Raw genomic sequence first — 26369 nt, 5'->3', positions numbered from 1 at the left:
AGGATCTCTTTTTAGCAGGATTACTCTCGTGCTTCTTGACTACTTCGGAAAGCGGATCCTAGAAACGACGGAGTACACGTAAGCAGCCAAGGCTGACCGAGCCGAGGGACTCCTACGCCTCCGGGATACGGATACCTCACTCATCACCTTCTGCGATAAGTAACTCACGCTCGGATAAAGCGACTCCGTGGACCGAACAAGTCTTCACGCTCGGAAGCTCTCCTGCCGAAGCAGTCCTTCAAGCTTTCTCGACTAAGTCAGGGACAGGGCCTCATGGACGGGTGAAAGTACGCGTAAGCGGCAAGGCCGACCGAGCCGAGGGATTCCCACGCCTCTGGGATACGGATACCTCACTCGTCCCTTCCGCGAGAAGTAACTCTCGCTCACACAAACATCCCTGTTACCGACAGAGTCCAGATGCTCGAAACAAGAGGAAAAAAGACGCAGCTTCGCAAGCACGGCGAGGGTGTGTTTTCTGGCCTCGGCGACCGCAGAAGGCACACGCTACAAGACGATCTGATCCTGCAGGCTCGGGTCTTCACGCTGAAGGGAGTCGTAGCACCCTCGGCATCGACGACGTCTTCAGCTATGTCCGACCCAGCCTCGGACGGCGGCGCGGTCCAGGGACCCCTCCAGGAATCCGGCCCGAGCAGGCGGCCCGGCCGGTTACCCCTGGGGACTCGGCCAACCGGCTTCCAAGGGCGCCAGCCCAACCCGAGGCCTCGACGGATCGACTTTGGCGTCGGCTCCGCTGACGGACAACACGACTAGGCTTCGGCCAACCAGGTTCCCATTCTCGAGCCAACTCCGCCTCTGTTCATACTGATATCGCTACCCCTGGCCTCGGCTCATCGAAGGGCAGCCGAGGGGTCTCTTTGACTAAGCTGGAGGAGCCCCAGACAACAAGGTCGAACGGGCCGAGGGATTCCTACGCCTCCGGGATACGGATACCTCACTCGTCACCTTGACACGGGGCGACTCATGCTTGGTAAAGCGGTTCAGATAATCAACAGGCGAGACTTAGTGCTCGAAAATGTAGAAAAAACACGGCTCCGTGCCGAAATTACATACATGTTCAGGCCCCGACAGCCACAATGAACAAACACACTGGCATTCGAAGTGCCATTACGAACGGAACTCCGGTTCCCCCTCCGCAGGTACGAACAACCCCACTCCGAGGGGGAAGGCCTGCGGAGCAACGGAAGGCCGACGGACGGCGCGCCGTCACCTGCTCCAGCAGCGGCGACGACGACGACTTCTGCTCCGGGGGGTCGAACAGCGGCAGCACTGACCCTAGGGCGGATGCTGCTGCCAGGAGGCCCCCGCCCACGACAAAACTCGTGAGGCAAGGACGGACAGAAGGCCGTAGAGTTGGAGGTCAGTCCGTGGCCGGCCCCGACTATCGTGCCGGCGGAAGAACCTCTTCCAGCTGCCGTGGCGGACGCCGGCACCGCGAGCGGCTCCGAAGCCACTCGCGTCTGAAGACCGGGCACGCTGCAGCTGCCAGCGCCACGGACAACAACCGCTCCTCCCCCCCATCACTGAGTGAAGGAGCGGGCCGCCGCCCACACGGGGGCTGACCTCAACTCGGCGCACTCCCCTCCCCAGCCCTGGTGATGAAAATCCTTGAGGCTGAGGGAGGGGCAGAGGCCGCAGCCCGGCTCGCTTTCCCCCACCATCAAGTCGGAGGTCACCATCTCGGGTGACCGCCGGTGGAGGGGAGCAGCCGGGCTGCATGATGAAAATCCTTGAAGCCGAACGATGGCTGAGAGGTACCAACTCCCATGGGGTTGCGCTCCTCCAACGAGGAGGCGGAAAGGCGGCGGATACCCCCCATCCGGGGGCTTGGAAGATGGAAAGACACGACGCATAAGGGAGGAAGAAGACATGGTTGCCTTCCGAAAGGAGTCTCCCTCCTTTTAAAGGCAACTCTCCCTACGTGCGCCCCCAGACGCCGCGGGCTGAGTCTTCTCCAACACGCTCCAAGGCCCTCCCCTGCGACTCGGGGGCTGGGTCCCGCATGTCATGCAAACCAGCTCAGGGCAGAAGAAGCCAAACCGCCGCGCGTGGTACGCACGACTGTCCAGCGGTTACAAGCGACCCCCCACTTTTGCCCAGACCAACGGGCGGAAGGGGCGGGCAGCCATGCAGACGGCATGCAACCACGCCAGGTGGACGCGCTTCTCCGACTCCTGACACGCCAGCTTGGAAGCCCAGGCCCACGCGTCAAACAACCGGCGCGCCAGTTGCTGCATGCAAGCAACCGCACCGCCACTTGCGCCACCGTCGCGCCTCTTTGGTTGCGGAGCCTATGCCGTGACTCGAGGCGACCCAGCGGCGCTAGCCTGGCGCGTTGGTCAAAGCGACCGAAAGTGGGCCAGCAGTAATGGCGGTGGCAGGCGGGCGGGCGCAGCAGTCACGTCGTCAGCCAGGCTCACGTCTCATCCTGGGGCAGCAAGAGAGCCTCCTCCCACGGCGTGAAGACGGTGCGCCCGTGACCCGTTCCTCGAACGAATCGCGCACGCGTAACGGCCGCCTCGCCAACCACTCGCCCCGTCGCATTAACTCCGCGGCGGGACACGCGGCGCCTCTAGCGGGAGAAGCGCGCGACGCTTCACCTTCGCCGTAATAACCGCGTCAAAAAGAGGTACGCCACGTCGTTCGATTTCGTTTCCTTTTCCTTTTTCCTCTTTCTCTATCTCTTGCAACAGGGACCGGGAAAGAGGGATACCCCGAAAAGGATCCTTTTCCGCGAAGGAACCGGGCTCCGAGCCCCCCCCTACTGATCAGGGGTTCGAAGACTGGCCCTCCGAAGGGTTCAACAGTCGCCTCAGATCGCGTGGGCCCGACACCCACTACTGGTCAGGGGTTCGAAGGCCAGCCCCCCGAAGGGCTCCATGGCCGCCTCAGGCTACTCGGGCTCCGCGCCCATTACTGATCAGGGGTTCGAAGGCTGGCCCCCGAAGGGTTCACAGTCGCCTCAGACACCGAGCGAGGGATGACCAGGGGTACGTTCGATACATAACCGAGGCTCGGGCTGCGCTCCCGAGGTACCCTAGGACATTTCCGAGACCAGCGGGAACGATCTTGTAACGGAATCCCATCGGAGGGAGGCATCGAGCCCTCGGACCCCGTCGCCAGGGGACCGGGTCCGGCAAATCACCCGCAGGTACTTTTGGGCGTGCCTCTGGGCCCCTAGCCGACCCCCAACGAACGGGGCACGGACGCCCACTCGGATTACCCGCTTGCAGCTCACCGGAGACACCATGTTCGGTGCCCATCGAGGGTAACATGGCGCACTCCCCCCCTCCTCCTTGCGGAAAGGCGACGTAGGGGCGTATGTAAAAAGTCGAGTCTGTCCCTGATCGTCCTCTCGCCCTGTGCAGAGGCTCGGGGGCTGCTCTCGCAAAAACCGGCTCCGGCCAAACCGTTGACAGCGTCAACATACCAGCCCGAGAGCTTGGGCCCCGACCGTGCACCCGGGCTACGGCCAGTTCGCATGAGGGAACGACCAGACCAGCCGAAGCATTACGCAAGGTATTAAGACCTCGAAGGAGTGTAACCACTCCTCCGAGGCCTCGGGGGCTACACCCGGCGGGTGCGCTCGCGCGCACCCACCGGAACAAAATGCAACCGAGAAAGGCTGGTCCCCTTGCAAAAAAGTGCGACGAAAGCCTCCAAGCGAGTGCTAACACTCCCTTCGAGGCTCGGGGGCTACTGTCGGGGACCATAATTAGGGGTACCCTCAAGACACCTAATTCTCAGCTGGTAACCCCCATCAGCATAAAGCTGCAAAGGCCTGATGGGTACGATTAAGTCAGGGATCAGTCCACACGAGTGACTCGATCACGCTTCACCCGAGCCTAGCCTCGGCCAAGGGCAGCCGACCTCGAGAGACTTCCGTCTCGCCCGAGGCCCCCCTTTTTACGGCGGACACATCACCGGCTCGCCCGAGGCCTTGGCTTCGCTGAGAAGCGACCCTGACTAAATCGCCACACCGACTGACCGAGTTGCAGGAGCATTTAACGCAAAGGGTGAGTCAGACAGACAGTCAGGCCTTGCCAAAGGCGCCACGGCGAACTCCGCTCCGCCCGACCCCAGGGCTCGGACTCGGGCTAAGACCCAGAAGACGGCGAACTCCGCTCCGCCCGACCCCAGGGCTCGGACTCGGGCTAAGACCCGGAAGACGGCGAACTCCGCTCCGCCCGACCCCAGGGCTCGGACTCGGGCTAAGACCCGGAAGACGGCGAACTCCGCTCCGCCCGACCCCAGGGCTCGGACTCGGGCTAAGACCCGGAAGACGGCGAACTCCGCTCCGCCCGACCCCAGGGCTCGGACTCGGGCTAAGACCCGGAAGACGGCGAACTCCGCTCCACCCGACCCCAGGGCTCGGACTCGGGCTAAGACCCGGAAGACGACGAAACTCCGCCTCGCCCGACCCCAGGGCTCGGACTCCGCCCTGGCCTCGGCCAAACGACCTCCGCCTCGCCCGACCCCATGGCTCGGACTCGGCCTCGGCAACAGAAGACAGACTCAACCTCGGCTTCGGAGGAACCCCCACGTCACCCCGCCTAGGGCACAGACCCGCCACGTCAACAGGAAGCGTCATCATCGTCCTACCCCGAATCGACTCGGGTCACGGAGAACAAGACCGGCATCCCATCCGACCAGCTCCGCCGGATGGGCAATGATGGCGCTCCACAAGCTCTGTGACGACGGCGGCCCCCAGCTCTCTTACGGAAGCAGGGCGACGTCAGCAAGGACTCGACCGCTCCAACAGCTGTCCCTCCGCCAGGCTCCGTCGCACCTCCGACAGCCACGACATCACGCCAGCAAGGTGCCAAGACCTCTCCGGCTGCCACATTGGCATGTACCTAGGGCGCTAGCTTTCTCTCCGCTAGACACGTAGCACTCTGCTACACCCCCCATTGTACACCTGGATCCTCTCCTTACGACTATAAAAGGGAGGACCAGGGCCTTCTTAGAGGAGGTTGGCCGCGCGGGACCGAGGACGGGACAGGCGCTCTCTTGGGGCCGCTCGCTTCCCTCACCCGCGTGGACGCTTGTAACCCCCCTACTGCAAGCGCACCCGACCTGGGCGCGGGACGAACACGAAGGCCGCGGGACTTCCACCTCTCTCACGCTCGACTCCGGCCACCTCGCCTCTCCCCCCTTCGCGCTCGCCCACGCGCTCGACCCATCTGGGCTGGGGCACGCAGCACACTCACTCGTCGGCTTTGGGACCCCCCTGTCTCGAAACGCCGACACTATTGGTCGGCCATGATTTTTTGTGTGCTGGAACGACGGCCGTTGCTGACGTTGTGTGATGTTCTCGAACAAGATGTATGTAGAGGAGTAGCACATCCGGTGGTGCAATGACTAGATGTACTACCTCGCTGATGAGCCTGGGGTGCACTTCGTTTGACAATCCAGCCAAGAATCATCGGTACTCGCTATGTCGTGCGCGTTCGACGACTACTATATCAAGGTATGTGGCGTCATCTTGGCGTCAGAGGTGACGCAGAGGAGGACCGACAGAAATGACCACTTGCCATCGTCAGGGTAGCTTTTGTGCCAGTCTGCCTTTAATTCTCTTCGCAGCCTTTTTTGTTTAAGCAAGTGTGTATGGTGGTGCGTACCTGATGACTGACAATGTACGAGGGAACTTGTACCGACAGGTGTGGCACGTGCTCTTCAATGATGAGACTATGCAAATCATGACATATATCGAAGTCTGCATGATACTGATGGTTGCAATGTAGTAGTGAAACAACTAAATTAAAATAACAAAATTTATGTATGACCAGGATTACAAGTGGATTATGAAACATTTTCTTATAACAATATAAGACACATTTTGTATATAAGTCATCATGTTATTATATGTTCCCGTTGCAACGCACGGGCACTCACCTAGTTAAGAGATTAAGAGAGAATTAAGAGATTACAAGAGGCAATTAGGAGGTTGCAATGATACAACTCTCAAGCTCTACACCGCGAATACAGTTAAAAACAATATGTATAAGAATCATATAGACACGAGCTCTTCGTAAAAATGATGTTTGTTTACATTTTTCTAAGCCTCTAGAGACCCCTTTAGAGATGGCAACAACTAATGTACAACCAGACCTTATGTGTAAGCGTGCAAGCAAATTTTTTAGTCGGTTATATCATGATTTGACCATGTATCACATCTAACACTTAAACTCTTCCACCTAGGGCTGGATATCGAGCCAGCTCGGCTCGGCTCGTTCGAGCTCGAGCTGGCTCGTTAAGCTAACGAGCTGGCTCGGCTCGGCTCGTTAAGGTAGCGAGCCACAGAGTCAGCTCGGCTCGGCTCGTTTACGAGCTCGAGCTGGCTCGTTTAGCTCGCGAGCCAGAGTAGAAAAAATAATATGTGTATAATAATCAATTTCTAGTTAATTTTAAACTAATTTAACAACAGAAAATAGTAATTATACTCATAGTTTCACAGACCGCATCAATATAACACCAAATTAAGACCACTTATCACTCATCAATTAACTATTCACACACATGTTTAGCAGTTTAACTCACACTTATATTCGCATAGACCATATTCATACATAGACATAATTCATCAATCATTAGTTTAACTTATAGGTTATAGACACCACACATACATATAACATATTCATCAATTATTACGTACATGATATGTATATAGTTTTGTTTTGCTGAAATGTGATAGCTCGTTTAGCTCGCGAGCTGGCTCGTTAACAAACCGAGCTGGCTCGTTAACGAACCGAGCTAGAATGCCAGCTCAGCTCGTGAAAAAATTTAAACGAGCCGATCCGAGCCGAGCCGAGCTGGCCACGAACCGAGCGAGCCGACGAGCCACGAGCATTTTGTCCAGCCCTACTTCCACCACGAGCTTGTGTAGATTTATAGAAAATCCTCTAACAAAGCACAGTTATGTCTACCGTTGGATCATAATCTAACGAACTAAGAGACTCGCTTGCACACTTGCATATAAGGTCTGATTACATATTAGTTGTTGTCTCTAGGGATTCCATATTAAATGTGACAACGACTAATATGCAAGCAGTCATTAGGTGCAATTGTGTAAGCGGATTTATTGGTCTGTTAGATCTAGATCTAACCATATGACATATTTAGCATTTAAATTCTCCCACCACCACCTCGTGTAGTTTTATAAAAACCCTAACAAATCATGATTACACATACAGTTGGATATAGATCTAACGGACTAAGATAGCTGATTACACGCTTATACCTAATAATTGCTTTCATATTATTGCGATTAAATATTATTGTACATATACCCGCCGTGCTGAGGCAGCTAACGAGTGACGACCGCAAGCTGAAGCTGTCGGGTCGTCGGCTACGCGATAGATCGAGCGGCTTTCGATGGGCGACACCTTTGCCACTTACTCGCGTGTGCTGTGGCTTCTGCATTTCTTGATTCTCTGCTCCTGCCCTGCCCTGCTCAGCTATATGGTTCCTTTCTGCTTTCCCCGTCAATCCTGTCGTGGCCGTACGATCCATGCATACAAAACTATATATATACATAGATAGATTATAGTATAGTACGTGTGCATATGCGGATATGCTGCAAACTCGAGGGTCATCACTTCGTTAAGTGCAAGTTTGGTGACCAGAGATCACATAATCTATAGTGAAAATCTCTTTACTATTTAATTTTAAATAGCAAAGAGATTTTTTAGAACTAGTTTGAGAACTCTATTTTTTAATGTGATTTCTATTTTTTCAGTAGAAAAAACGAACTAATTTTTCTTTAGAAAATAGAATTCTCTTACACCCCGTTTGGATCACTGGAATTGAATTCCATTCTAATAATAGTAATTTAGGCATATATCAATTAAGCTAATTCACTTTTATACAAAATATATTTGTATACTATTATTAGCAAGATGTCCTAGATATTTATGTGCTACATTTTTATTATAGAGGAGTAGAACGAAGAGTGTCATGTAAGTTACAAATTAGAAACAAATTCTAATCATGCATAAAATCATTTCTTATACTCCACCCTATGAATTTGAGATAGACTTATATCTGAACTTTGGAAAGTGGTGGAATGACAAATTCCAAACTAAATAAGTTACTTTATTGAGCGAATTCCAATTCCTTTAAAATGAAGGGATCCAAACACCCCGTTAGGAAAAATATGGTTTCCAAACTAACCCTTACTATTCAAAATCACGAGAAAATCAATGAGAAGTAATCTCCTTTCTATTCAGGGGATTCTTCCCTGTGGATCTCCGTGGTCCTTGGTCACGAAATCAACCCTCAAGATGGAGCACCGAAAGGGATGCATATGCAATCTGTTTTTTTGGGCGTTTTCTTTGCAGTTCGAAATTAACAGAAGTGCAGACGGATGATCTGGCTGGCTTCCGGGTCTTCCTCTTTCTGCATATCCAGCCAGCATGCACGAACGAATGAGCATTGTTTGATTAATTAATCGATACTGCTCCTTGGCCGGCAGGCTGTAGGTGGTGAACTGGATCCGTACCTTAACCACTTGGGAGATTTATGCAATTTCGGCTGGTGGTGCTTGGAAATAATGATGCCCATGGGTGGCTGATATCACGATGCATGCAATGCCAATGCCATGTCAACCGTCAAGGAGAGGCAAGGACGGGACGTACCCAAGTCGTGTGCGAGCAATGATCATGTCGACCTATTATATACTACTCACTCCGTTCTTTTCTATTTATCATATTCAAAAATATATACTGTTCCCTCGGTTCTTTTAGCCAGCCATAAATATTCAACAATAGGGTAGTAACTTCTATTGCTGAGTTGGATGGAATCGTGGAGACCCACCGCGCAGCAGTCTCGATCGCCCTAGCGGCCGATCTCCTAGACGACACGACTACGCAACAAAGGCAGGCAGCCGCCCCTTGCTGTGCCGCCAGAAAGAGAAAGGAGGTTATCCCTGCATCCTAAAAATCGGATGTAGCTATGCTTCACTTCGACATGAAGAATCGAAGACAGTTTAACTGCGTTGTACTAGTGCGTAGTGACGGTTGCCACCACAAATTTACAGTTTACATGATTTTTTTTTATGAAACAGGAGGGGGCGAAAAGCCCCTACTGGATACATTTGACATGAATCAATTCAAGAAGAGTCTCTCTCTCTCACTCACACACATCAAACGAGACATTCGAAAAGGCGGCCTCACACGAGGTGGCTGCAAAGCTACAATGCACCTCGTGAAATGCTTCAACATCGAGCAAATTGGGGCGACAAACATAGCCATCATCTTCTTTGCCACGCTGCCCTTCACGCCATTGCCAGGCGCCTTCGACTAAGATCCCTACCTTGCAAGATTAAAAACACTAGCCTATATGGGTACTTCGCAACCCTCCTGATATGTCCATCGGTCCATGCCAGTATGCCACGACCAATGCTTCTGCTCATTTCACCTGCTAGCCAACACAAAATGGAATGGAACGTCGGACGTCATCTTTTGCGTAAGGTTCCATAAAACGAAACGGCAAGCACAAGGATCCTAGGCAAAAGATTAGACTCAGTCGGTTCTATCAGTTCACAGAACTTGATATCCCAGGTGATGGTATTTTACTGGCTCAAGCTGCTGTAAGGAGTCACAGACCATAGGTCAACATATTTGCCAGAAAAATCATGCTACAGCCACCCTATGCATCCATTCATGCTCATGCCTATCATGCTGCATCATACAGTGTTTCATGCAGATTAAGTGCAAATAACTAAATAAGCATACAATACGCAATTCAGTTCTTTCGCATCAAGATGCATAATGTAGCTAAGAGAAAAACGGCTCAGGCTCCGTTAAAAACGAACTAGAAAGGGGAAGCAGCCACATATTTGGGCCTCACTTAGCTCCGCTACAGAACTGCTACAGTGGGGAGCCAGAGCCGGGACAAGCGGATGGCAATGGGGACCCGGGCTTGTTCGGTTTTATCTAATCCATATGGATTGAGCGGGATTGAGAGGGTTTCAATCCCTAGTAAGTCAAAATCCCCTCCAATCCATATGGATTGAAAATAACCGAACAAGCCCGGGGACGGGTATGGGACTAATTTAGTCCCCGCGGGGATCTAAATGGTGAAATTTAATCCCCGTCGGGTTCACGGGGACGGCCGTGTACCCACCCCACAAAACTTTTTTTATCCGAGTTAGTCAATTTACTTGTTAAAAATATAGTAAAAACTCAGTGTATGACATGTTATAAAATAGCAAACTATACTCTAAAGTAGATGTCTCTTGTAATTTTCAATCTTGTTTGTTAAATTTGTATTAATTTGATACAATCAATTTAAATTTATCTTTAAATATTATACTTCTAGCGGGACAGATTCCTCGCGGGGTTCCCAACGAGGATGGGGATGGGAGAAAAAGCTCTCCCGTGAGCGTTCGCGGGGATGGGGACGGGGAATTTTCCTCCCCGCGGAAACAGGGATGGGAGCCATTCCCCGACGGGGAAATCCCCGTTGCCATCCCTACAAGCCCCTCTGAGGGCTTGTTTGGTTACACCAATCCAGAAGGGATTGTTTATATAGCAGAAGTACCGCAGCCATGGTACTCCTCTCTATGACTGTGCTATACATTTTTCCCCTAGGGCTTCTAACTATTGGCAATGGAGCAATCAGGTCATGCAACTTACCTTTCGGAGTAGTCCAATTGGATCAGACTGATAAAAGAAATCGAACGGGCTTATATAGCTACTATGACTGGTATTATAGCACAAGTACCGCTGCCCTGGGCACTAGGATTTGTCATACCCACATCCAGACCAACATCAGCTGGTGCCAGACTTACGTCCATGTACCGCCAGAGGGAAGCATCTTCTCTGGAATTGTGGAACTTTGTGCAATCATTTTAAAAGAAAAGACTCAAGTTTCCATGCCCTCATGACATAAATCAACAAGTGCTGATGCTGTACAACCCTCCACAAGGGGCAACCGCATTTTCAGACTGCCACTTTACAATTTAGGTGAAATATGTATCACTCTACCCCTAAATGAGCAACGGTATCAAAGATATAAAGATTTGACTAGATCTAGCAAATATATCAATACATGATAAAAAGAACTAGCCACGATGAATCTATCAAACATATCTGAAAATATGTTTCATACTAAAATATTCCAAAAGCAACCCTGATTCTCCCTAGCAAAATTTATTGTCAATGATTGACCAGGCTGTTAGAGTACTCGTTTAGGGTTTACCCCGTGCATTTACCTTCTCAACCCTGTCCAATAGACCAGGCCCAACTAACTCACTCTATTAATACATCACCCAACCCCTTATGTGCCCTGCAGTGTGACAATGGCCGTGAGCTCGACAACCACGCCTCTCGTTCTTTCTTTTTCACCAATGGCGTCCAGTTGCGTCTCTCGTGCCCCTACACCTCTGCCCAGAATGGCCGGACCGAACGCATGATTCACACCACCACCAATATGATTTGTTGCCTTCTCTTCCAGGAGTCTCTCCCTGCTAGCTATTGGGCAGAGGCCCAGCACACCGCCACACACCTCCTCAATCGTCTTCCCTCGAAGGCGGTGAGCAAACCTACTCCCCACTCCGCCCTTTACGGCACAGCCCCCTCCTACGGCCACCTTCGCGTGTTCGGCTATGCCTGCTATCCTAACACTTCCGCCATCGCTCCTCATAAGCTATCTCCTTGTTCCAATCTTTGCCTCTTCCTTGGCTACTCCCCTGACCACAAAGATGTCTTTTCCCTTGCTGGCACGTCGTCTTCAATGAAGATGTCTTTCCCCTTGCTGGCAAATCCGGCAACTCCCGACCCACAGATCTCGACTCCCTACTTGAGTCCAATCCGATTACCCCTCCACCCCAGGTGCCCCGCCTTGCGTCGTTGCCTGCACCACGTGCGGTCTCGACGCCTCCGCTCGCACCACGCGTGGCCCCGTCGACCATGCTTGCACCTCGTGCGGCCCCGTCGACCACGCCTGCGCCACGCGCGGCCCTGTCGACTCCTCCCGCGCCATGCGCGGCCCCGTCGACAAGTGTGGCTCGCTTCGTTGACCCCGCTCTCGTCTACTTCCGCCGCGGGCGCGCCACTCCCTCGGCACCTACTGACTCGGGCCCGTCGACAAGCGCGACTCGCTTTGCCGAACCTGTCGTCGTCTATCACCGCCGCGAGCCGGCCATGCCTGTGGCCCCCAACATCCCGGTGGCCCGCTCTGAGCCGCGTGTGTACCACACGGTCGCCATACACCCCGACCCTGGGCACGTCCACCTGATGGTGACTCAGCGTGTCGCCGGCGTTCTTCGCCCCGTCAACCGGCTGATTCTGGGCGCTGATACGACCGTCACTCCTCCGGGCGCCTCCTCGGTCCCCTCCTCCGTTCGCACCGCCCTCGCCGACCCACACCGGCGTCGTGCTACGGAGGAAGAGTATGCGGCCCTGTTGGCCAACCACACCTAGGACCTGGTGCCGTGTCCACCAAGCACCAATGTGGTCACCGACAAGTGGCTCTTTCGCCACAAGCTAACCTCGGATGGCTCCCTCGACCACTACAAGGCCTGCTGGGTCCTTCGAGGTTTCACCCAGCGCCCCAGAGTGGAATACAATGAGACCTTCAGCCCTGTCGTCAAGTTCGCCATTGTTCGTGTCGTCCTCTCCCTCGCCCTCTCTCAGGACTGGACAATCCATCAGCTCGACGTCAAGAATGCCTTCCTCCACAGCACTATAACGAAGACTGTCTGCTACAGCCAGCCCACCGGCTTCGTCAACGCCGCTCGCCCGAATCTGGTATGCCGGCTGAACCGCTCCCTATACGGCCTCAAGCAGGCATCACGGGCCTGGTACAGTCACTTCTCCTCCCACTTGGCCTCTATCGGCTTCGTCGAGGCCAAGTCGGACACGTCACTCTTCATCTACTGGCGCGGCAATGACACCGTCTACCTCCTACTCCACGTCGACGATATTGTGCTCACGGCATCCACGTCTAAACTGAGGGTCGATCTATAAACAAGAGACAAGGGCCAATATAATTAAGCATTCAATTTTTACAATTTCCAAAGCTTTGATTTGACTTGTAGAAAGATTTTATATATGCAGATGACAAAAAAATAGTAGAAACAATATTTTTAAACACTAATAGCAGGCGTGCTTCTGTTTCTGGGAACGAAGTGAACAAACACGTCATTGCTATTTTTTCTTACCGTAGAAAGTCGAGGAACAATAACTGATGCGCCACGAACTCTTCCAAGGGCAAAACTTATTCGCAATGGCCGCCCTAGCATTACCTGTAGAATTAATACCGGTCCATGCTTCATTTCCAACTGCAATAACTGACATGTTTTCAAAACAATAAGGTTGTACCTTCCCATCCATAGCATCCTTGGCACACTTAGCTTCATTATCATTTGAGAAATGAACAAATCCAAAGCCTCTTGACCTTCCAGAGTTTTTGTCATACATTATTCTAACTGCAAAGCAAAAGGTCCTTTTATAACTAAATTATTTGAGCCTTATAAATGCAAAGTTGGTAAAAGTTCATGGGGGCAAATAGGACAAAAACATAAAAAGTTATTTCTTGTCGAACTAGCTCAATACCAGGTAAGACAAAAATAAATTGACTTATTGGCTTTCAAGTATATTAACACTACCATGATATGGACCACTATTTCAAAGGCGACGCATAGACGTCCAAGCGCCCAAAAGGTCCAAGGCATCTCCACCGCCTAGGTAAGAATCAGCAAGAGAGCAGAGGGCAGAGGGGAAGAAGGGGCGGCATCGAATTAGAGCGGCTGCGGCCGAATCAGGAGCAGAGGCGGCCGAATCGGGGGCGACAGCGGTCGAATCGACGGAGGCGGTGGCGAATCAGGGGCAACGACGACTCAATTGAGGCGGCGGCGGCTAAACCATGGAGGAGAAGGCAACCGACGGCTAAACTATGGAGGAGAGAGGCAACCAGGGTAATGATTATATGGGCTAGCTAGTGGGCTGGGCCTCCTACCCCTTCCCCTTTTCCCTTCTTTTTTTCTTTTCCTTCCTCCTCCATGTTGCTGGTTTGCTGGTTCTGATACTGATAAGGCAACGCCTTGCTCGCCTAAGCATCCAGGCGATGGTCCAACGCCTTATCTCGCCTTACCGCCTTAAGAACCATGATATGGACGAATAAACCCCAGACTAGGTTAACCTATAATCACATACCACGGATGAAGGGAACCAACAGCCAGAATGCATGTGCTTGAAAAAAATACATATGGCCATGACATGATAGCTATCCATGGAGTAATACAACCATAACACTTCTTAACTATTCGTATTTTAGCGTCAACATTGTTAACTATGGTTTTGTTGGTAGTAGGCTAATAGCACAGAAATATACACAATGTTAGTGCAAAAAACTTTAAAACAAGGGTGTGAATTGTGATCACATAAACAAACATCCAACATAAACTTTTAAGTGCCTCATAAATAGGGAGTGACAAATAAGATGCAAGACATGGTAGAAACTTGCACTCTTGCAATAAACTTGATCTAGGGCTGCAGAAATGAGGCACAGATTTCATAAAATATTTCAAGTAAGATCGACCTTATTTTTTTTGTAATTTCCTAGGCACTACTTTAAGTAAAATGTTACATTGTCCTATGGATAAGATGCGCCATAATATATTTTTCAAAACTCAAGTACTTCAGATTATCAGGCTTTGCAGCAACTCTTTGCAATGAAGCATGGAAAGAGGCTGCATCATGTTCACAAACAGCAAATGATTGTATTCAAAGTGTGGATATATTGATGAGGATATTGGTACAGATCAGATATGGTTAGTACTCAAAGGCAAAAGTACTAAGAAAACATAAAATAACAGATGCAATTGGTGTAGTCAACAAGTTTTCTATTGGGTCAAAATACCATCAGATAAATACCACACTCACTTGATATAAGGCTCCTGAATTACTAGAAACTTAGTCTACCACAATATAAAGACTGATGCAATTTCCCAATGCATCAAATGTGCTATCTGAAACCTCATTCTTGAGGTTTCTCTTTTAATCAGTGAACCTTGCAGTCTGCAAAGTAAAATTCCATCTTTCATGCCTAAAACAGATCTCCAATACTTTGAGATAGACAGATAGTGTATGGCAATTGTCTCATGCATCTTTCCCCTTCCATTGTGAGAAATATAGTGCCTATCTTGTGCTGGATAGCATAATCTCAATGGAACTAAGCCCTAGAATTTTCTTTCGTGTTTGTTTCGAATAACAGGATCGGATAGATTCAGCATCACTATACTTTCCAGCCGATGCACAAGTGTTAGAAAGTAACACCACATGGCCGTTATCAAATGAGTCCGCATTCAGCACTTTCTCAGCAGCAACTTCAGTTAATTCTGTCTGACTATACAGGTGACCTCCTCCCATCAAAGCCTTCCAAGGATTTGCTCCCTCATTGCTAGTCAAGCTAGCCACTTCGGCTGCTTCATCCAAGCGACCAGCTCTTGCCAACATATCTACTAGGCATCCGATGTGCTCCTGGCAAGGATTTACACGCTTCTCAATAATCATTCTCCTGAATATGATCAACCCATCATCAACTTGTCCAGAATGGCTGCACGCCAGCATTGCATTCAAGTATGTTACACTGTCTCGCTTTTCACTAGATTCCTCCATGTCATTAAAAAGTGCTACTGCTTGCTCTCCTTGGCCATTTATACCATAGGATAATATCAGGGTATTCCATGAAACAACATCTCGAGAAATCATGTCATCAAATACTTTATGAGCTAAAATGGCATATCCACACTTACCATAAACTGCTATGAAGGTATTAGGGACAGGTCTATAAAGATATAAACCTGACTTGTAGCTATACCCATGAAGTTGAACACATAGATCAAACTTAGCAGTCTCGTAGCATCCAGTCAATAAGCTGACTAATGCCACAGAATCAATCACAAAATTATTCTCATGTCTCATCTTACCAAATAGAAGCATCCCCTCTAGGGCTCTTCCACTTCCTATATACCCAGACACCATTGCAGTCCAAGAAACTAAACTTTTCTTCCTCATTCCATCAAACAACACTCTAGCAGAACTTAAATCCTTGCATTTGGAATACATAGTGATTAATGAATTAACTGCAGGAAGCTCACTACTAAACCCACCGGTGATCATTTGGTTGTGAACCATTTTTCCTCTCCTTGCATCACCCAGAAGTGCACAAGCTTGCACCAAACTGACCATTGCTACCCTGTCAGGAACTATGCCATTTGACCTCATCTGAACAAAGAGCATTATAACTTCACCAGCATGCACCTGCTTAAGAAGGAAACCCATCATCATTGTCCAAGTAACCACATTCCGAACAATATTTTTCCTGAAAATCTCTCTTCCAATCTCAATATCTCCAAAACTCAAGTACATGCCAAGTATTGAGTTTGTCACCAAGACATCCAAATCAAAACCGGCCTTAACTGCATAAGCATGTACACTCTTGCACATTCCAAGGTCACCACAACCAGCATACGCTTGAGCGACATTAATCATGGTCACAGCATTATTAGGAACTGACCCAAAGCAACAACACAACCTCTTGAACACGAATACTGCTTCAACAAACAAAACATTGTGCACTAATCCGGAGATCATCGCATTCCAGGAAACTACATTAGGATCCCTCAAATCATTAAAAAATGCCAATGCATTCATGGGGCGCCCACATTTCGCATATGCATCCACTAGTGCGCTTGAAACAAAATGATTGGATTCCAACCGACTCTTCGCAGCCCACCCATGAATGCACTGGGCAAGCACAACGTCACCCAGACCAGCAGCCGCAAGCAACACACCGACCAAGGTGAACGAGTTTGGGCACACACCTGCCCTCATCATGCCAACAAACAGCTCAGCTGACTCATGGAACAGCCCGCTCCTCGCATGTCGGTAAATTGCAGCTGAGCAGGTGACCACGTCCCTAACAGGAATTTCGTCGAACAGGCTGCAGGCCTGGGGGCGATGGAGTGGCTCACGGCCTCCACGGCATTTAGCCGAAGACCTACACTGTGCACCATCTGACCTCAAACCGAACCCAAAAAACCCAACGTACAGAGGTTATTAAACACAACCAAATTGGGCATTCCTAATAAGTTCCTAGTAACAGTGAGGTTCCAGTGTGCGAATCTGTTTCGTACCTTCGGTGACGGTGCCGAAGGAGGAGAAGGCGTCCGTGAGGGAGCGCTCGTCCACGGACCACGACAGCCCTGCACCCGCAATCGGTAAACAGAAACGTAGTACGGTGAGAGTTATGATGCAATCGGGAATCATATGGGAGACAGACCCGGGTGCCGCCAGGGAGTTTCGGGTGCAGGAGAGCAAAGCGGTACCTGCGACGAAGAGCCTGGAGTCGGAGGTTGGCGCCGGCGCGCCAGGAGGCAACTCGTCAGGTAGTTTGGCAGCGGCGGCGGATAGAGAGCGTCGCAGGTGGTGGCCGTCGTGGATGAGAGGGGTGAGGCGCAGGCGGGAGAGGATCACCCGAAGTGTCATTCTGGCGAGCGGCGGCGGTGCTCGCGAATGACAGTCGGGGTCGGCTAACTTGTGGTCTGTAGTCTGTAGAAATGGATTACGTCGTCAAATCATAATGCGTCAACACAAAAAAAAACCAATCTGTTCGCCCTATGCGTCAACACAAAAAACCAATGTAGTCTGTAGAATTTGGTATAAGTTCTAAAGAAATTATTTACATCTTTTCGAAAAAAAGAAAACTGTTGGATTCGCCCTATTTCTTTTTTTTCACAATCTGAACAAAAACTTTAGCGAGACTGCAAGAGAGAGAAAAAGAGAATGTACCATATGTCGGTGCTACCCAGACCGCGGTGGAAATTGGCTTTTAAGAGTGTTTGAATGTATTAGAGATAATAGTTAGTTTGTTAAAATATTACTAATAGAATTAGATAGCTAACAAATATTTAGGGTCTGTTTGGTTGAGCTGTGGCTGTAAAAAAAAGTTGTTGTGTGCTGTAAACTATCAAAAAGTTAAAATTTATTTGGTGAAAATTACTAAAAGCCGCTAAAAGTTTTTTCATTTATATTTTCATAATTTATCTGAAAGCCACTAAAATCAGGCTTAAAGGTGTTTTCAGTTTTACGCTGTGAGAAAGTCGGTATTTATAAAAAACTGCTTCCTGATTCCAACCCTTTAGTTTGGCTTTTAGCTTTTAAGGGACAAAGGTCAAAATTAAAAGCCAACCTAAACACATCCTTAGCTTACTATTAACCAATTTACTAAGGTTCTACGGTAGAAAACGTGGGAGGGAGGAGAATGCTGGGTGTTCTCTTGGAAGACGGTAGATGAGGTGGAATACATAGGGAAGGTAACGACGTCTGTTTAGGGTTTGTTTGGAAGAGCTCCATTTCAAAATTTTCATATCTATTTCAGGTTCTTCTATCCAAACGTGTTCAATCCACGAGTTTTGTTTTCAAAAAAACTGAATATAGAGGTCGGTTTTATAAAAAAATTTGAAGCTCCTCAAAGTGTGTTTTAAAAACATTATTTTTATACATCCTCATGAAATTGCATAAAAAATTACTAATAATGTCATTGGTTATATGACCTATTGATTCATGTCTCTTTATCTATCCATTAATTATCAAGAATAATTAAGGAAACTCGTACAAATTAATTGTATTACATAAGTTATAGTCTATGTACAAATCAAACATTTTTGAATTCTATCGTACTAATTTGTTGAAGTTGTTCCATAGTGAAGCTACAAAATCGAAGCAGTAATCTTTGAAACGAAGCCCTTCCATGGCCTTAATTGGAGTTCAACGCGCGAGATAAGGAGAGCTTTTCTAAACGGGAGTTTTGGGCAATGTCTCGTACTCTCGTTCCTGTACGGTCGAAGCCCACGGCATTGTTTCCAAACAAGCGAAACCGAGCGTGTCGATGCAGCCTCCCCGTTTCGCCGTCGCCCTGCCGCCGCTCGTCTCCCGCCTCCCCTCTGCGCCTCTCCAACCTTCTCCTCGCCGTCGCGTCCGTTCCGGTGCCGCCGAGCACGCGGACGCGTCTTCGCGCGCCTCCCGGAGCCCGCCGCCCGCGACCAGAAGCAAGGGCAAATGGGCGCCACACCGGTGCGGTGGCCGCGGGTGCTGACCCCGGCGCAGCTAGCCGGAGCCATACGCCAGCAGAAGGACCCGCTCGAAGCCGCCCACCTGTACTGGGACGCACCTCGCCGCTACCCACACTCCTACCGCCACAACGACGACGTCCGCTTCACCCTCCTTGGCACCGCCGCCGGCTCCCCCGTCCTCCCGTCCCTCCTCCGCCGGGTTCTCCCATCCTCCCCATCCGCCGACTCCCTCCTTGCCGCTTCGATACCCAAACTCTCTCCTCCAGACGCCGTGTCCATCTTCCGCTCGTCGCTCCCCTCCTCCCCGTCCCCGTCTTGGTCCCTCTCCTTCACCGCCCTCCTCCGGCACCTCGTCTCCCAAGCACTACTCCCCGAGGCTGCCCGCCTCTTCGCTGACTTCGCCAGGCGGCCGGAAGTGTCAATAGCATCCGCGGATCTGACTCTTCTCATAATTGGTCTCTGCCGCGTGCGCCGCCCTGACCTTGCGCTGCAGGTGCTCGACGAAATGCCCAACCTATGCCTCGCTCCGGAAAGGGACGCGTACCGCGCGATTGTGCCTGCTCTCTGTGATGCTGGCATGCTTGATGAGGCCACACACGTCGTCTATTCCATGATGTGGCGGGTGTCGCAGAGGGGCTGTGATGCAGATGTTATGGTGTACCGGACATTGCTGGCCGCACTCTGTGCGGCTGGCCGGGGTGAACAGGCTGAGCTGGTTCTGGATAAGGTGCTCAGGAAGGGTCTGAGATCACCAAGTAGTCGTCGGTCTCTTCGTGTGCCAATGCTTGCTGTGCTTAGTGTCGAGGATGCTCGGGAAGCCATTGACCAGGCGTTGGCTGTTCGAACTGGACGTACTGTATGCAGCTTTGAGTCCATGATTTTTGAGCTCTATGAAGAGGGTCGGTTTGATCAGGCTGACAGATTGTTCCAGGACATGGCCAAGAAGGGGTTCAGGCCAACCATCTGCATGTATGAGGCAAAGATCGGTGCTTTATGCAGGGAACGGAATGTGGATGATGCTGTGGAAGTGCTGGAAGAGGAGCTGCCAAAGAATGACCTTGTTCCAACAGTGACAACATATAACTTGCTCATGAAGGGTCTATGTGACACGATGCAATCAATGAGGGCACTAGAATACCTCAAAAAGATGGATAAGCAGCTCGGTTGTGTTGCTCAAAAGGACACTTTCTCAATCTTGGTTCACGGTTTGTGCTCAGAAACGAAGTTTGTTGATGCATCAAAGTTAATGGAGAGAATGGTGAAGGGACATCATCGGCCTGACAAAAGTGCATTCAACAGAGTTATCGAAGGTTTATGTTCTGCTGGCAGAATATATGATGCATTGCTATGGCTAGAGGAGATGATCAACCATGGAGAAACACCAAACGCCGGTGTTTGGTCATCCTTAGTCTCAGCAGTATGTTTGCCCCAGTTTGAAGCTTTAGGAGCTGGACTGCTGGAGACAGCATAGGTTGTAACTGCAGAAGAAGACTCGTTCGACCTAGGAAACTCTTGAAACCACAATACACCAATAATGAGTGTAAGACATTCTTCTACTTATGTATGTAAAACAAAATAGCTGTGGTTTCATCTACTGTCCCCATCTGCATGGTTTTGATCAGTACCAAGAACACAGCTTTTAGTCACCAAATGCATCTTACACTAAAAATCCACAGGCATATTGTTTCCGAGAGAAGGTAGTATGGGGGTGTTTGGTTAGAGGGACTAAAGATTAGTCTCTAGTTTTTAGTCCCTTTTTTGCCAAACACTAGGACTAAAATATGGACTAAAATGATTTAGTCTTTAGTCCTTCACATATATGCTAAAAGGGACTAAACCATATTAATTCCACATTTACCCCTCATTTAGTTCAATTGTACTAATAGCAGGAGAATGTTAAAGACCATTTTAGTCTTCTTATGAGTCATTTAGTATATTCTTACTATTTTTAGCCCCTAGAACCAAACATGTTAGGGACTAAACTTTAGTCCCCTAACTAAACTTTAGTCCCTAGACTAAAGAAACCAAACATGGACTATATCTGGGATGGCAGGTGTCGTAGTTATATAGGAGTAATAACCAACAAGTAAGTCCCTATTGGTGATTCTCCTACGTGCGGACGTGCCTTATTTCCAATTCTAGATGCATTGGTTCCTATCTATTACAGGCGGAGGGACTAGGGTCTGGTAAAAAATATGACCAATTTACAGATATGCATACAGTGTGCTAAATGTCTTAATTTGTCAGACAAGATTTATCATTAATGTTCATTTGTTGTCATGCCTATTTCAGGCCCAAGATACAATGATACCTCAAATCCATTTACCTTTCTGCCTGATCCAAATGACCTAGAGAACCATGGCACACTTGGTCATGATGACGACAAATTTTCAGAGAAAAATATGGGCTGAAATGAATTCAGAATGGGAGCAGGAGCAGCACTACAGCAGGTGATGCTGATATAGCTTCATATGCAGAGTTTTGCTTTCTACACGTGCCCTGTTCACATTTTTTATATTCTTATAGCATTAAAACGTTATATGGCTCGTCTATCACACTGGCTGAATCATTGAACTTGCCCTAACAAGTCTTGCTGAAGACATTAGTTAACCAAGGTCAAATTTGTGACTGTGCTAAGATAATAAAGCTAAAAAATTATGCATTTTCCAAACAGCCTTACTCGTACTCTCGATCGGGGTAGTTTCCGGAATCCGAAATTTTAACGCTATTAGATAAGATAGTACTGTAAATTCCATTTTTGTTTTTTTTTTACCGCTCTCTGCCCTAACCGCTTTAATGTACTGCTAGTAACAAAGTGAGTCACCAAAACAACACCAAGAGAGATGGAATGCGAGCTAGTGTTTACATTCAAAAGAGTGCAAAAGCAGCAGTAAGTTTCCATTGATTCCATATTAGCGTAGACACTATACAACTCTCCAGAGCACCCACCGAACAACAAACTCCCCAGAAACTTATTAAGCGATGCGTCTCTCGGTCATGCGATGCAGCTCAGGCCCAGGCACCCTCCCAGCAGATTCCTCAGGAGCTTCTTCTGCAACACAAACAAAAGAGCATGAGAACAAAACTCTCACCTAAAATCTTTCTGGAGTTTACAGTCCAGCTTTATTGCTCATGATCTTTGGCAAAGCTCCACTTGCTGTGAAAAATGAAGTGCTTAAGCTTTTGAAGAAAGGTCACAGCATATATTGGCAAAGTATAGCTGTTCTATCTAGTGTTGTTATCCTAACAAAAGCTACTTGCAAAGGGTCAGCTTAGGCTAGATAAAGGCTTATGCCAATCACATGACGAGAACTAGATAAGAAGTAGACCCACTTAGGTACACGTGGGGTGCAAATTAGGATTACAGGATCCTTGCCTTCTTCACCTTGCAGAGAAGCTGCGGGGATATCTTGTAGAGGTCCTCGTCCACAGCTCCCTTGGGCTTCCACTTCTGTTGCTCGTTCACGCGGCGCCTCCTTCCTCCCTTCCTCGCCGCCGGAGGCACAGCAGTTCCTTTCTCCCCCTTCACTCGAACAACGCACTGCACATGCAAGCATCGACCACAGAATTGGTCAGTATCTTTCTCATCGCTAGTGCAGACTGGGTATATGTATATATGTACTACTATATGGAAGTGGAGATTTGAAATGAAAGTACTGCATGAAACAGTGCTGATATCTTTAGAGCTGGTGGAAGAAGAAAACTTTTTTTCGAGGGTGATTGGTGAAAGAAATTAAATGCAGCGTTGTGTTTTGTTTCACCTTCTTGTAGCTGTAGGGCGTGGCAGGGAACTGGGGCACCTTGAAGAGATCCTCGTCGTCGTCCTTCTCTGTCGTCGGCGCGGCGAAGAAGAAGGTCCCTGCCTGAAAGTACTGGGTGACGGGCATGTCGTCCCACAGGTTCCAGTCGCCGAACGCCGGGACTTGGCGCCACTTGCAGTCGTCTTGCGCCTATCAGAAAAAACGAAACGGAACAAAGCTTACTCCTCTGGACTCTGGTGAAAGCTTGGAAGCCAGTCTTGGAAGCAAGAAAGACAGTGTGTGAATGTATGACACATACGTGCTTGTTTGAAAAGAAAATAAACACTGTTAAGAGCATAGTATGTCTCTTAGATTAACAGTAGATAACTACTACTATCTCTATTCTTTTTTGTTTGTCACGTTTTAGTTTAAAATTAAACTAGCGGCGACAAATATTTAAGAACAGAGGTAGTAGAGCATGTCCCAACTGCCATGGTATATTTCTCTGTTAGCAAGGACATGCTGCATAGTTTAGTTTCCTTATTGCATGAGGATGCAGATCCCCATATACCATGCATGAAGAGGCTGGTATTCATCTGCCGAAAAAAAAAAACAAGAGAAGAAAACAAACAAAGACAGACGCATTCTTGGCTCACCTCCATCTCGGTCGCAGTTGATGCCGAAGCAGGCGCCGAGGTGCGAAAAGAGGAGGAGGAGGAACAGGGGGCAAAGAACTGAGCAGCAAGCAAGGGCAGCCAAAGCTGGGTTGCCTGAGTGTTGGAATTGGGTAGCAGGGGGTCGCTCATCTATACATAGCCGGCCGAAGAGAATGCGGGGGCACACGTACCCAAACTGTTCAGAGAAAAGCGGTCGAGGAAAAGCGAGCGCCCAAAGCAGCGGCTAGCGTTCAGCTGTTACTGATGAGCCGAGGCCCGCCCCGGCAGGCAGGCAATGAGTACTAGCACCCCACAGTCACTGAGAGTCACTCATGCCGCAGGAGTGCAGTGCAGTGCAGCAGCCGTGCATGCTGCGCGCCAGGGGCCCTTGCTTTCCGAGTCCCTAGCTAGTGTCCGCAGCGCTAGCGCGGTGGTGATGATGCTCTTCTTTACCTGCCTCGCTCACTGCCACTTGGGCCAGATGCGCGGATTAGTTACCAACAGTAGTACAGTGCCTCTCGCTCTGCCGGTCTCTCAAGTCCCAGTCTCTCTGCCTGCGTGCCTGCCTGTGTAGTGTCTGCGTCTCTCTCGACTCTCTCCCTCTGACCCTCTCCAGTAACGACTGCAAAGTTGCCGGCTTTTGGCACCGAGTCCTTGGCACCGCATGATAAACAATGAGCGTGTGTTTGTGTGTGCGTGAGAGCGCGCGTGCCTGCCTGTCGCGCGCGTGTCCTTGTCGAACACGGAACACACACCAGCGGATGGCGCCGGTCGCCGCGCTCGCCTCCCCGGCCGGCTTCTCGATCAGCCGCGGCTGTCAAGGAAGGGAAAGGGCCCGGCCGCGCGTGGTGGGGAGCGGGAAAAGCGCCAAAAGCCACCCGCTTTTGCACGGAACCGTGGCAAGACCACAATGATTCCTGCGGTTCCGCCTCACTGGCCACTGCACGCCGCGACCCGCTTTTAACTTCCACGCCGCCGCCGAGAGCTTTCCACCGCCGTCGCCGTCGGCCGGTGACGAGCGAGCGAAAGGGCCTGTGCATGTGCCTGGCTCTTGCGCCGTCGACCGAACCCAGGCCAGACGTTCGGTCTTTCTTACTAAGTCGTGTGCTCGACGACGCTCGCTTTTCGTTGGAAAATTGACCGTAGTTGATTGAAACGGAGGGAAGAAAGACTGCGGGACTTGGACCGGTTCGTTGGTCATGCGCGCCACCGTGGATTTGTAAAATAAAAAGGCCCGCTGGCCAGTGGGCCCCCCTTTCTTCTCTGCTCCGTTACGTTACGTTACGTGTGCATGTCACCTCCCTTTTACTACGTGTACGTGTCATTCCGTCCCGTGTGTCGCTGTTACTACACCGCGGCGCCGCGGTGAGTCACTGACGACGGGCCAGTGGTTGCTGTGAAATTATTACAGGTACCGGCGACAGTGATCAGCGTACCCCTGTCATAAAGCTACGTGGAGTGGAGCGGAAGAAAGGAAGGAAGGATATGAGAGAGAGAGAGAGAAAAAAAAACAGCATGGCCCAGGCCTTCTGGTACAGGCCAGGCGTATATGCACGCATATGCGGATGGGCCTTTTGACCTTTTCGTTGGGCCAGCTAAGACCCTTTCGGAATCTACTGCTTTGATTGACGACGAAAAAAAAAAGAAAACAAAAGACGAGGAGGGCCAGGAGGGAGCTGGCGAAGGCTTCTGTCTTCTGTATGAATCCCTCCCGGCCCGCATAGCGAGCTTCTCCTCCTCCCCTCTTCTTTCTTTTCTGTTTGCCCCCTTTACCTTTTTCCAGGTTTTTACCAGACCCTCTCTTCCTCCTCTCACTCTCTTTTTTGGTTAAAAGCGTGTTTGCTTGCTGCTGCCTCTCCTTTGGGTTCAGTTAGGCTTTTGATGTGAGCTAGCATTAGCTTAGGGACAAGTGGTGCAGACGTCCGCCGTCCCAGCTGCACTGCATTGGCGGCCGCGCGCAAGACCTGCTTTTTTATCCATGCCTGCGCTGCGCCTGCGTGCGGCGAGCTTTTCATCCTTCCTTCTGGCGCTCCCTGCTTCTTCCTCCGACCGGTCAGACTAGACAATTGGAGTAGACACACGCTGTGACTAATCGCATGTTCGTCTGGTCCATATGGAATGCAGAGCAAGTTCACGGCCAAAGTCAGCCGTTGAAGAGATTCTGAAGCCACTCGACTTGACCTTGAAACCTTTTCAGATGCTGGTGCAGGTAGATCTCGTTGCACAGATGCTGGTGCAGGTAGAGATGTCAACATTGGAAATCATCATGATTCCAAACGCAGGGATACGTAAAACATAGGATTAGAATGCTCGTATCATCAGAATCCTACGAAAATTTATAACACAAGAAAGTCATAAAACATATGTTTAGATGATACGCAGGAAAAACATAGGAACAAAACAGAGGAAACAAAACATGAGGTTGGACCACATCCTTATTTTCACATCATGCTTATTTTCGTCTAAATTTTTTTATTGGAACTAAATCCTCTAAAATTCTTTTGTTTTTCCTTCATTCTAGATGAGGCCTATTACCAAGCGAGTATTGCTATCCCATACATATACTGATATACTCATGGCAAAAAAACATCTTTAGGTCACTCATATTCACTGGTGAGTATAAAATTTCCTACTACCCATATTCATGTGAGTGAGACTCACTCGCCGGGTCACACGTACTCACAAATATTGAAAATCTATTAAAATAACACATTACACAAACCATAGGTTTTGAACCAAGTCCTAATACCATCCATCATCAATCCATATATATATATATATATATATATATATATATATATATATATATATATATATATATATATATATATATATATATATATATATATATATATATATATATATATATATATA

General features: G+C 49.4%; 3 protein-coding genes across 15 annotated transcripts; 1 reads left to right on the top strand and 2 right to left on the bottom strand.

Moving 5' to 3' along the window:
- Positions 1 to 8986: 8986 nt before the first annotated feature.
- LOC118473166 (glycine-rich RNA-binding protein 4, mitochondrial) lies at positions 8987 to 17651 on the bottom strand. 11 transcript variants are annotated; one of them, XR_004852235.1, is made up of 6 exons: positions 17354 to 17643; positions 17162 to 17230; positions 14907 to 17041; positions 13344 to 13450; positions 13184 to 13267; positions 8987 to 9438 (listed from the first exon to the last, which is right to left on the bottom strand). XR_004852235.1 is itself a non-coding variant. In XM_035961899.1 (6 exons), the coding sequence occupies exons 1-6, from the start codon at positions 17511 to 17513 to the stop codon at positions 9427 to 9429; spliced, it is 648 nt and encodes a 215-aa protein (XP_035817792.1). In that variant the 5' UTR covers positions 17514 to 17643; the 3' UTR covers positions 8987 to 9426. The 11 variants fall into 11 exon arrangements, 9 of the variants coding, with proteins under 9 accessions (XP_035817792.1, XP_035817793.1, XP_035817794.1 ...); XR_004852234.1 differs by having other exon boundaries at positions 8987 to 9435; XM_035961899.1 differs by having other exon boundaries at positions 13184 to 13291; positions 16850 to 17041.
- Positions 17652 to 18794: 1143 nt separating this feature from the next.
- LOC118473164 (pentatricopeptide repeat-containing protein At1g05600) lies at positions 18795 to 23376 on the top strand. Of its 2 annotated transcripts, none has more exons than XM_035961896.1 (3): positions 18795 to 20639; positions 21392 to 21549; positions 22871 to 23376. In XM_035961896.1, the coding sequence occupies exon 1, from the start codon at positions 19086 to 19088 to the stop codon at positions 20568 to 20570; it is 1485 nt and encodes a 494-aa protein (XP_035817789.1). In that variant the 5' UTR covers positions 18795 to 19085; the 3' UTR covers positions 20571 to 20639; positions 21392 to 21549; positions 22871 to 23376. The 2 variants fall into 2 exon arrangements, with proteins under 2 accessions (XP_035817789.1, XP_035817788.1); XM_035961895.1 differs by having other exon boundaries at positions 21392 to 22670; positions 22871 to 23357.
- Positions 21940 to 24062, bottom strand: LOC118473165 (uncharacterized). Of its 2 annotated transcripts, none has more exons than XM_035961898.1 (4): positions 23496 to 24062; positions 22861 to 23049; positions 22485 to 22640; positions 21940 to 22151 (listed from the first exon to the last, which is right to left on the bottom strand). In XM_035961898.1, exons 1-4 carry the CDS (start codon positions 23643 to 23645, stop codon positions 22095 to 22097), a joined length of 552 nt encoding a protein of 183 aa, XP_035817791.1. In that variant the 5' UTR covers positions 23646 to 24062; the 3' UTR covers positions 21940 to 22094. The 2 variants fall into 2 exon arrangements, with proteins under 2 accessions (XP_035817791.1, XP_035817790.1); XM_035961897.1 differs by having other exon boundaries at positions 22476 to 22640; positions 23496 to 23850.
- Positions 24063 to 26369: the final 2307 nt, after the last annotated feature.

This window comes from Zea mays, chromosome 8, assembly GCF_902167145.1.
Source record: "Zea mays cultivar B73 chromosome 8, Zm-B73-REFERENCE-NAM-5.0, whole genome shotgun sequence".
NCBI lineage: Eukaryota > Viridiplantae > Streptophyta > Magnoliopsida > Poales > Poaceae > Zea > Zea mays.
Note: the sequence above shows the minus strand (reverse complement) of the source record. Positions and strands in the feature narration are given on the sequence as shown.